The 12,542-nt window shown below is 40.2% G+C and overlaps 1 protein-coding gene across 1 annotated transcript in view; it reads left to right on the top strand.

Annotated features, from left to right (window-relative positions):
• Positions 1-12,542, top strand: part of ADCY8 (adenylate cyclase 8) — a 131,509-nt gene that overhangs the window by 69,423 nt on the left and 49,544 nt on the right. The window contains 1 exon segment of the mRNA XM_075023966.1: positions 8,671-8,829. Coding sequence (XP_074880067.1) covers positions 8,671-8,829 — 159 coding nt within the window.

Below are 12,542 nucleotides of genomic sequence, written 5' to 3'. Positions count from 1 at the left end.
AAGCATGAAAGAAAGTTGAAGTAGAGGAAGGACTGTGAAGAGAGGTGAAGGAAATAATCTTAAAGAGGAGAGAGTACTTCCAAAGTGCAAATTATAGAGCATAGTCTGTCAATGTCAAGACCAAGATGAGAATCATGAATCTTGGTGTGGTGGCTTCATTTTAAAAAGCTTGTTAAACATTTTTATATGAGTGCAGGGAAAAGTCACAAAAATAATTTGTGAAGCAGAAGTGCTTTTAAAATAAGAGATTTATGAAGCTTGATCTGTTTAGCTGAGAAAAAAAAAACAATTGAGAAGTTATCTGGTAGTAGCACATAAAAATTTTTATGGGCAGAAAACACTATTTAAAAATGGGCGATGGTATTACTAAGAGAAGTGATGGCTTTTCTGTTCCTCAGTGTTTTCAGATCAAAACTGGATTTCTTCCTAGAGTAAATACTTCCACCAGGCACAAGTTACTGGAATACAAATAAGCCCGAGTGGGTAAAATGTACCAGCCTGTGTGGCCCAGAGTATCAAGGTGGACAGTGTAACAGTCCCTTTGACGGGAGCTGTCTCCAGGGGTTGAAGGCTGCTGCTTGCACCACCACCTTCTCAAATGTCCTTATTCCAAAAATCTCTGTGAGTGGGAAGAGAGGGGGGGAGGGAGATTTGTGAGGACCAGCTCCTCAAAGACTCATTCATGTGGTATAACGATGGAAATCCCACGACAATCCACATAACTGTGGAAATTCAAACAAACATTTTTGCTGGTATATTTGTTTGGAAAATCAAGGAGTTCTTAGTGTTTTCATCTCTTGGATGATTTCCCACTAAAATACCAGCTGAAAGAGTAATTATTATGACAGAAAAAATAGTCCCAGCATACAATGTAAGCTAAACTCCGGAAATTAGATAACAGCTTGTCCTCATTAAAAATCTGTAATTAACTACTAATATTAACATTAATTTATGAGAGAGGAAGAAAAAAGAAAACTAAACAAATAATTCACACACACACACACACACACAAAAAGCCCCAAAATACCACAATGATTTCAGATGATCTCACTGACTGACCTGGCAGGTTTCCTGCCTTTAGCACGAAAAACTGATTTTAACTTCATCTGTTGGGTATTAAAAAAAAATCATGAAGTGATCAATGCTTGTTAAAGAATTTACTCAGGCAATGAAGCAGCCAGGAATTGCTTTCATATTCCATGATTAATAAATCATTATTTAATTATATGATTATGTAATAATATAATGGATCCAGTTCTGGACTCCTTCCACAGATTATTTCTTCTATAATGTACAAGACTCAGCCTACAATGGAATGAGCCCTGATTCATGGAAGTCAGGATAATGCTTCACAAAACCAAAAACTATTGCTTACCTTCATTTCTGTGTGGTGGTGGAAAGGGGCATTGCAAGATAGTCACAAGTTCAGCCAGCGCTTTTCAGACAGGCCACAGAGGTAATAAGTTTCACACCGGGACTTGATCACATCATCACCTCCACGTGTCCATTTCAGCCACTGACTGTGAATGAACAGAGTGTCAGGACACTGTATCTTTCCCTGTTTGTGCTGTTGGGTGACTATATGAATTGAACTAGGTAGAGATTAATAGGTTCCTGTACCTCTGAGACCTCTTTTCTTTGAATGTGCCACCAAATACAATCAAAGTTATATTGGCAAGATGGCATAGGAATGTTTATATAGCTTTTTATAGCATAGTTTTCAAATGAAAAAGCAGACTTCTGATAATATTGTTTGTAGTCCCTTGTGCTATATTAGTTTCCTGCCTCTCAGAACAGATAGACATAAAAACCAGGAATACAGCAGTGGTTTAACTCTGTCCGTGTTGCTGTAGTATCCATCTGAACTCAGAGCAAGTCAATTATATTAATGATAAGTCTGATGATATGAAACTTCTCCAGATAATAGTTTCTGCTCACATTGGAATCCAGCTCGAATTCCAAGGTAAACTCACCCTGGAGCTATATTAAACTGGCTTTTTGGGATAATATCTACCTTAAATTGTAAATTCAATGCTGTGTAAAGTCCATCTACAACGTGTTACATCCTAAGAGTCATAGTACCTGAACTGTATTCTTCGAAATGTTCAGTAGTTTAGTGCATCCTGTTACCTAGGTTTTTAAGAATAATGGACATCTCCTTCACAAACATGACACGGTTCCCAGAGTCACACCAAAAAGAACACTTACCTCAGTTCACCTACTACCCTCTCATGTCAGCAACACAAAGCATTTGAGTTCATTTAGGAAAATTCCACAAATCTGTTATGCCTAACCAAAAAGTTCTCTATGTAATTGAATTTTAGGATCATAGGACAGTTCAGTTTGGAGAGGACATCAGGACATCACTAGTCCAACATTCTGCTCAAAGCAGGGTCAGCTAAGACCCTTATTTACTTCAACCAGAATACATAGATTTTCCTATTACATCTGCATGACGATGATAGTGGCTATGTCTTGATAGGTAAATTAAACAGCCCAAGGGAATGTTAGCTGTCACCAAGAAAAACTGGCACAGACTGGCCAACTCCATTCTTCTCAACTCTTTTTGCTTCCAAACCAGGCAGTTGCATTCAAATTGCCTACTGGAAATAGTCTTCGTCACATGCAAACCATCGAACCTGGGAACAGGTTGAGAGAGCTAGCTGACCAGGAGAAAAACATTCTGGGGCTGTTTCAAGTATCTCAAAGCACAGACAGAACCTTGCACAGTTGAACTGGTCAGCACAGATGTAGCCAGTGTGTCACTATCTGAACTTGCAAGGCGTGAAGTCCAGGGCATTCAGATTTTTGGCAGCTACAGAGAAGGTTGAAAAGCAGACTTCTGACTCTTGGCTTATCTTCTACATGCAAATAGAAAAGCCTCTGATTAACAGCACAGAAATCAAATACCTATCAAAGTATGCTGGCCAGAATGAAATGCCAAGATCCAATTAAAATCAATGAAATTTCTATCACTGACTTGACTGAAATGAGATGAATTGCATGAACAGCATCAGTCACAGTTGCCTCATCCTGGATAAGATATCAGACAGCTTGAGAGGTAAACGGGCCTGATTTATAGATCATCAATAATGCAGCATCATGCATGCGCTTTGTCAAAGTATTTGCAGAGCCTGTAAAGCAGTTGAAGCAAATACATTTTTTTTTAATTAGAAGCTTCATTGATAGTTGAATAAATTTCAGACAGAGAAGAAGCAAAAGATGTGGAACACCTGAGCTTATGCAAAAAGAACACTCTTCATTTTTTCAGTATCTAGTACACGCTACTTTTTATGAGAAGTTTTTTCTGGATAAATGAGAACTAACCCTAATAATGAAGATGATCCAGAGTTCGTTGTTTCAAAGTTTTTAATTGCTTTTTTTCTTATAGCAGTCGATAAACAAGACCTCATGAAGTACGTGGTGGTCTGGCTGTTAGGGAATTGGATTTGACCATGATGAAGTCCCCTTCTCTACATAATTCATAAATCTGTTTCACCCCACATCACTCCAAATTTTAAAAAGAAAGAATAATTCCATGGCTTTTTACATATTAACCAATCACCTCACTTTTAAACTACAACTATTTACTCTTTATTCAAGTTAAAACTTTACAACAAAAGTTTAGTGAAAACTAACGTCTCCGCAAACAGGTTCTCAACAGGTTCCCTCAGTCTTACCTTGCAAAAAATAAAGCCATGGGAGCAAGACTACATCGCTGTTGTGCTTCAATTCATGTTCTGGACAGGGCCTGTTTAAATATATCTCCGACTGCCTGTGGCTTGATGCAATCAGGTCCCCTCATGCAATTAGTTTCCTACCTATCAACATAAGAGCACATTGCTGTGAAGGGCAAGCAAGAAGAGGATGTGAAGATAGGGCCCTGCAGGTGCACCAGCACTGCAGCAGACAGAAAAACAGAACAACCCTCAGTCGAAGGATGCAGGCAGGTCGCCAAATCCGCACTGACTGCAGATGAAGAGCTGAGATCAGATATCACCTGAGCAGCATGCAGGAAGAAGTTGCTGGGAGGCTGTGAAAGACAACAGATAAGGCAAGGAGAATAGGACATTGATTAGAGTCTACAGTGTCATGCAGGAGGTGGTGTGGAGAGCACAGCTATGTGAAGTTTTGAAGAAATGAGAAAGTCCTATGTGGCTGATTGAGGATGTCGAAGCCATCACCACATTTTTATAACAAAAGTAAAGTTAAAATCTAGCAATCCTTAGCAAACACTCTGGAAACAGAGGGATGCATTGCTCACTTGCACCATCATTTGTACCTGGTCTCTCCAACGAGATCTGTGTCTGCTAGTTCCCATATAGGGTACAAATACAAGACTACAATTTATAGTATTTAAAATTAATAGAATAGAATAGAATAGAATAGCATATTTCAATTGCAAGGCATCTACATCAATCATCTACAGGCCAGTAAGTCTCACCCGCTGTGCCTGGCAAGATCACAGAGCAGATCCTCCTGGAAACTATGCTAAGGCACATGGAAAATAAGGAGGTGATTGATCACAGCCAACATGGCTTCAATAAGGGTGACTTATGCCTGACAAATTTGGTGGCCCTCTAGAACAGGGTTACAGAGTTGGTGGATAAGGAAAGAGCAACTGACATCATCTATCTGGACTTGTGCAAAGCATTTGACAACATCCTTGTCTCTAAATTGGAGAGACCTGCATTTGATGGATGGACCACTCGGTGGATGAGGAATTGGCTGGATGGCCGCACTCAAAGATTTGCAGTCAACAGCTTGATGTCCAAATGAAAACCAGTGAAAAATGATGTTCTTCAGCGGTTGGTATTGGGACTGGCACTGTTTAACATTTGTCAGTGACATGGGCAGTGGGATGCATGAGTGCACCCTCAGCAAGTTTGCCGATGACACCAAGCTGTGTGGTGCGGTTGTCACACTGGAGGGAAGGGATGCCATCCAGAGGGACCTTGACAGTCTTGAGAGGTGGGCCCGTGAGTACCTCATGAAGTACAAGAAGGCCAAGTACAAGGTCCTGCGCATGGGTCGGGGCAATCCCAAGCACAGTTACAGGGTGGGCGATGAGTGGGTTGAGAGCAGCCCTGAGGAGAAAGACTTGGGGGATGTTGGTTAACAAGAATCTCAACATGACCCAACAATATGTGCCTGCAGCCCAGAAGGCCAACCATATCCTGGGCTGCATCAAAAGAAGCATGACCAGCAGGTTGAGGGAGGTGATTCTCCCCCTCTATTCTGCTCTGGTGAGTCCCACCTGGATTATTGCATTTAGCTCTGGGGTCCCCAGCATAAGAAGGACATGCACCTGTTGAAGCAAGTCCAGAGGAGGGCCACAAAGATGATCAGAGGGCTGGAGCACCTCTCCTGTGAAGACAGACTGAGAGAGTTGGGGTTGTTCAGCCTGGAGAAGAGAAGGCTCCAAGGAGACCTTACAGCAACCTTCCAGTACTTAAAGGGGGTCTACAAGAAAGCTGGAGAGAAACTTTTTACAAGTGCATGCAGTGATAGGGCAAGGGGTAATGGCTTTAAACTGGAAGAGGGTAGATTTAGATTAGATGTAAGGAAGAAATTCTTCACTGTGAGGGTGGTGAGGCACTGGACCAGGTTGCCCAGAGAAGCTGTGGATGCCCCATCCCTGGAAGTGTTCAAGGCCAGGTTGGATGGGGCTTTGAGCAACCTGGTTTGGTGGAAGGTGTCCCTGCCCATGGCAGGGGGGTTGGAACTAGGTGATCTTTAAGGTCCATTCCAACCCAAACCATTCTATAATTCTCTGATTCTATAATCTGGCCCAACTGCCTGACAAACTCAGGGCTGACCAAGTTAAAGTATGTTATTAAGGGCATTGTCCAAATACATCTTGGACACTGGCAGGCTCAGGGCATCAACCACCTCTCTAGGAAGCCTGTTCCTGTGTTGTCCACCCTCTCAGTAAAGAAATGCTTCCTAATGTCCAGTCTAAACCTCCCCTGTTACAACTTTGAACCATTCCCATGCATCCTACCACTGGATCCCAGGGAGAAGAGGTCAGCACCTCCTGCTCCCCTTCCCCTCCCCAGGAAGCTGTAGAGAGCAATGAGGTCATCCCTCAGCCTCCTTTCTCCAAACCAGACAAACCCAAAATCCTTAGCCACTCTTCACAGGACATGCCTTCCAGCCCTTTCACCAGCTTTGTTGCTCTCCTCTGGACACATTCAAGGACCTTCACATCCTTCTTAAATTGTGGGGCCCAGAACTGCACACAGTGCTCCAGGTGAGGCCGCACTAACACTGAATACGCTGGGATAATCCCCTCCTTTCACCGGCTGGTTACGCTGTGTTTGATGCCCCCCAGGATGGGGTTTGCCCTCTCGGATGCCAGGACACACCGCTGACTCATAGTGAACCTGCTGTCGACCAGCACCCCCAGATCTCTTTCTGCAGGGCTGGTCTCCAGCCATTCCTCTCTCAATTTAGACTTGTACCTGGTGTTACTCCATCCGGCACTTTGGACTTCTTAAATTCCATGCCATTGATGATTGCCCAGTGCTAGTATTTGTCCAATGTTAAATACTAGCAATTAAATACTACAGTACTTAAAATCTAAGTTGGTCTAAGAATGTGTATAGATATGTAGAGAGAGAGATTACATTAATATATACTTTTAGACCATGTTATTAAACTTAGGGTCTTCTTATTGTGTGCATTTTTCCAATGAAAAGCTTTTTGCTCAATTATTCCTCTGGATCCAATTAGCTTTTTATTTCAAGATAAGGAAATCAGACATAAAATGAGAAATAATTATCTTAGTCTGAACAAAAGAAAAAGGCAGGCTGAGGAAATGATCATCTGGGGAGCTGTGTGATAATTCCTCTGACAGCGATGAGTGTTAGTTTAGATATTTTTGTAGCATACCTATAAAAATTCTTCAAAACACATTACAAATTGCAGTGCTCTTACTTCTCTTAGCTGTTCTCACAACATCTAAGGCACTACTTCAGTGTGGAGGAGTTGTTTCCATGTCCCATCCAGAGACAGGTGATTGTTTAATTTTGATACTTCAAGCCCGCTTGCTTGCAAACTAATAAGTAAGTGAAAACTATGAACTCGGAGTATCACGATGCAGATAAATCCCATCTCAAAGATTCTTTTTTATTATGTTATGACTGACTTTTAAAAATCTTTTCCTTTTAGATATCTGAATTATGTTAGCTTCCTGATATGATGAACAAATCTTATTGTAGGCAAACTGCACTGGGACTTACCATATGCATGCTTTTCTCCAAAGTTTCAGAATATGCAGGAAAGGGAAATAAAGATGAATTGCTTATTTTCAATTCCTCACATTTTTATATGACTAGTTTCTCTCCATTTAAAAGCTCTTCTGCCTTTATTTTTTTTCCCCATAAACTGAATTGATGCCCCATTGCAACAATGAAATGCCAAGTATTGAATGCAGTAAACAATTTACCCTTTTCTCCTCTAAAGAGGGTCTGTCAAGGTCGTGACTGAGGCATCTGAGGCAACAGCAGTTAGCTTCAGAGTTGCGAAATAGAGCTGTTTATTCTTTGCCTGCTCTGTCGTGCGATCTTGCTGTGCTGCTATTGACTTCAGTGACCGTAGAACTGGGACCCTTTACAGAGAAACAGCAGCCTTGTTTGTATACCAACACTAGCAATGCGCTTTTCCTATCCCGAGCATGCTATTCAAATATTAATGAGCACTAGCTCTAATAGTATTTCTGGGGCAAATAATTGTTGTCACACAGGCACAACTAGAAAAGCGCTCTCTTTGCTATCCTAATGGATACAGCTCAAATATTTTAGTTGTGAAATTCCCATGGTGATGTGCTGGAGTATCTCGATACCGATTTGGAAGATGCAGTCCTAGGTCTAAGACACTACCAAGGTGCCTGTGGCTGTGAATAATATATGTTGTCTCATATCAGAAGAGGAAGATACTATTTAAACACAGTAAATTTCCCTTTATAATCAATAGACATATTAATTGAAAACAGTGCTGGGACAAAGTCCCTCTTCTGAGACTGTTAACAAATATGCCTGCATGTGTTTAATTTTGAGAGGTGAAATGGTCTTTGCCATCACACAGAATGAAGGAGACTGATTTTAGGATCACACCATTATCATAACAGAGCAAATGGTGTTCTGGCCAAATCTACTGAAAATAATTCACCTTTGGACAAAGAGTAACTGGAAGATTTCCGTCAATATAGTAACATTTTTGAAATATTGAAAATTATTCAGAAAAATACAATAGAATATAAAGGTATATCCAGATTTGATGAGAATAGTTTTTGTAATTTTATTGAATGCTCTTTTATAATTTCAAGCTAAAGGACTCAGTGAGTCCAGACACTTCACTCAGACATCTTTTCTCTCCCTATCTTTCTCTTTCTGTCTGTTAGGAAGAATAACATGTTCCACTGAACCATGCATGCAATTAAGCGCTTGATGATAACCTGGCTTTTAGAGTGACTTTATCGCTACCTGTACTTTGCTACCTAGGAAGTTATCTTTTCATTTTACAGACTAAGTGGTTCTTTGTAACAAATGACATGATATTTTATATAAAATTCTTTCCTAGAAGGTATGAAAAACTGTGGTATATACTTTCATGAGTCTGATCTTTTCTTTTTTCTTTTTTTTTTCTTTTTTTTTTTTTTTTTAACAGATATGTTAGGTCAAGAACAAAGCATGACATTGACATGAGAATAGGGATACATTCCGGATCAGTCCTGTGTGGAGTGCTGGGCCTGCGAAAGTGGCAGTTTGACGTCTGGTCATGGGACGTGGATATCGCAAACAAACTCGAGTCAGGTGGAATTCCTGGGTAAGACAACATGTATTTCCCACAGTCAGAAAACACTGCCAACACAGTACACTGTTAACTTTGCTAACAGATTAACTTTCTTACATTATTTCACCAACTATGACCTTTTTTTTTTCCTCCTGTTTTGTGTTTGGCAAGGATTTGTGAGTGTATAGTCAAAATAGGTAGAAATGGTCAGCTCGCAGAGGCATTGGAAAAGACAAAAATATTTCTTTTTCTTTGCCAGGTATGATTTCTTGGGAAAGGTCAGTGGTTGTATTCAGGCTATATAATACTCAGAGGTAGCCCAAATTTCCCAGTTAGGTGTTGACCATTCCTGAGATTTTCCAGGCTTCATTCTCTCATCCTTTGCATTCAAATGCTGCTGTAAGGCACAAGGCTGTAATTTATTTTATTTAATAGTGCACAAAGTGTGGGAAGAATTATGCGTTCATAGATTTTTACACTAATAACAAGGCATTATGGACAGCAGGCTCCCTGGGAAGTCTTTTAAATAATTTCATGCTTTAGTAGATGTTTTGAGACATTTATGTCACCTTGTCTATATGTGAAAATATATGGTTTTCCATTGAGCTGCCTAGTTTTAATTTGTCTGATGTGGCTGATTCACCTGGAAGACAAAACGTTATTTCTGCCTGACATGACCTGTAATCTCACTGTAGTTTGGAAGTTACAAATCCCAGATTTGAAGCAACCGTAGTGGTTGCAGGAATACTTTGTTCACTTTCAGTTCCACCTTCCACTGATGAAAGATAGAGCAAAAGATGCTCTACAACAATTCAATTTTTGGCCGTGGAACACAGAAGCAATAACAGCAGGCATCTTTATGTGGAAAAAGTCTGAGTGATACTGTCATCCTGAGTGAGAGAGGTTTTAAGTCATCAAATCTGAGTCATGTGCTGTACTCCCTACACACACATCAGGATCTGTCAGAGCTGTCATATTCCCAGGAAGTTAGAAAGATATTTGCTTTATATTGTATTTGCAAATGCAGGCCCCTTTCATCGTTCCCCATAGTAGACCTTTATACTAATATATATTCTTAGAATCAGCAGAAAATGAAACATTTCATGCTCTGAAAACAACTTCTATTCTCTGCATGTGTCACCAGTGTATAAAACTGCAGAAAAAAGTTTCTTTCCCTGCTGCTTATCTCACATGACAGCCCCAGATGACTAAGGTCAGTCACACGCTGCTTTGTTAACGTGAGCTAATCAATCATCTAAGTTTCACCATCCGCACCTGCAAAAAGTGTAGTTTATTACTGTTAATGTGTGCAAGTAGTACGGCTATTAATGAATAACCCAGAGAATGCACCACCTTGCTGTTGATAAAATGCCTGGCTAGGTCGCAGTCTATTGGAGCAGAGTGATTTCCACTCCTGTATATCAGTTTGCCAACAGAACAAAGCCTGTATGTGACAGCAATTCACCAAGTCCCGCAAAACAGTGATTTACATCAGGCTTTCCTAGCACACAGAGCAGATTTAATGGAGCAGTTAAGTTCGCTTCAGCCTCTCCTTACTTCTCCCTGCTGCCAGCATTCAAATCCCCCTGCTTGCCACACTACTGAGATCATTCCCATTCCCAGAGCCGCACTGCTTTCCTCTGTTTCATCAGAAAAGCTGCCCTGGGGTTATGAATGGTCCTGCTCCCACAGCGGGGGAAGAAGAAGAGCAAAGATGAACCACAGCCCCTTCCTGAGTGCACAGCGGTGGGAGGCAGCTCGCCTGCCTGGGATGGGAACGATCCCTCCACCCAGTTTGGGGGCAGGGGAGAAGGGGCTCAGCTCTTCTCCTTGGAGGTTGAATATCACCCCGAGAACTCATAAGCATGGGGTGATGTGGGGACAGACCGGCCTCGAGTGGAGGAGCACAAGCAGGCAGTCCAACTGTTGTGGAAGGAGGCAGTCGGGAGCAAGGAAAAGCCATCATTTCTGGTTTTCTGAGAGGAAAAAAATGTCTCCACAACACCTGAGAAGGAAACCGTGCCAGATCCTACAGTGTTATTTCAGAGACATTCTTCTGCCAGGACCCCATCTTCTAATAGTCTTCACCTGGTGTATCTAGGTATTAACCTATGGTGCTGAATTGGCATAAAACCTACCTAATAATTAATTTTCCAGGATGTATCAATGACAAGTATCATCCAGAACTTTGGGCCTGATATGTTTTCAAGAGCAGGACAGGCTATACTTTTTTACCTCAGTACTCAGGTTCTCAATTTACTGTGTTTGTATAAAATTAGAAAGAGATCATTCCACTGTATATTTTAAGGTTTTTTAAGCAAGATGTACAAAAGGTGAAACCAGAAAATATTTTTCATCTACCAACTATTTATTAATATTTGGTCCATTTAAGGGTATTACATCAATAGCCAGCTCCACACTCTAGTTAAAGCTGTTATCATTTCCATTGTAAAATCCATATTTCAGGGCTTTATAATACAATCTTCCCAAATTATATTAGTTGAAACTCAGCACAAAGATAGTCACCCTGGCAACTAATGTATCACTTTCTTTTTCTTTCTTCTTTTTTTTCCTTTTTTTTTTTTTTAAATTAGTACTTTACTTAAATCAATTTAGCCTATTTGGGTTTCTAAGAGATAGGTAATGCATTGTCTTTCTGAGACGTCATATGCTATGGTTTTAAAGTCCAGGCCAAAATTTGCTTATATTTGAAAAACATTTTTACCGTTTTTTATTGTCAGTTTTACTGACATTTGACTGCAAAAGAGTACTGATCTCTGCAGACATCATAACGGCATGACTTCAGACCATGAAAGTTGTGCAAAACCTTGTTGACTTCAGAGGGAAGCTAAGACAGGTTAAAAAATGGCTGAGAGACAATTTTTTGATCTTTTAGTTAGATACTGATATTTAATACTCCACCTAGACCCAGTTTGTGCCAAATTCTGATACTCCTGGGCATTTTGCACTGCTTAAAGACAACCGCACTTTATTTTCTGGTGTTACGTGCGCATCATACATGTACTTATAGCCTTTTACTCCATCAGTATTTTATGCAATTTAACTCTGTAGTGGCATCCTTTACGTTCCAGAAGAAAGTTCCCAAGGGGCATGCTAGGACCATTTCCTTCAGTGGAAACAAGCCAATTTGTGTCACCTGAGAAAAATGCCTCAACATATATTATCAAGAGTTTTAGCTGACTATGAATTTTAGGAATCCATCTGCAAGTCTGACTTTTAGAAAGTGCCATGCATCAAAAGGTTGAAAAATAAACCAATTTTAATGGAGTCACTATATTTATTTGCTTGAGTTTGCTCAATGTCTAATGAACATCTCTTCTTGCATTTATGATGCTGCATTATAAAGTATTGCATGGCTAAACATGTGGATGTGTTTTAGAGGTGTCTGCAATTTACCCTACATGTAGGAACTTGAAGATTTCTTAAAAATAAAGATAAGAAAGACCTACTTTTTTTTTTTTTTTTTAATTTAACTTCTTTCTGTTCTTCTCAAGCAGTCATAATTATGGTTAAGAAAGTCCAAATACCAAACACCTCCAGGTTTGGTTAGAAGACATCCAAAACCCTATTATGCTTTTGCAAAATCTGAGCTTTTTGTATGTCATCTCTTAAATTCAGCTTTACTTTTGCAAAAGCTTTTTGAAGTCATCACTTAGTCTTACCAGAAATTATCACCTCACTTGCCTTTATATAGTTTCCCTATTTCCCTAATTCACTTCAGATGC

Source organism: Buteo buteo, chromosome 3, assembly GCF_964188355.1.
Source record: "Buteo buteo chromosome 3, bButBut1.hap1.1, whole genome shotgun sequence".
In the NCBI taxonomy this organism is placed as follows: Eukaryota; Metazoa; Chordata; class Aves; order Accipitriformes; family Accipitridae; genus Buteo; species Buteo buteo.
This window is presented reverse-complemented; position numbering and strand designations above follow the sequence as displayed.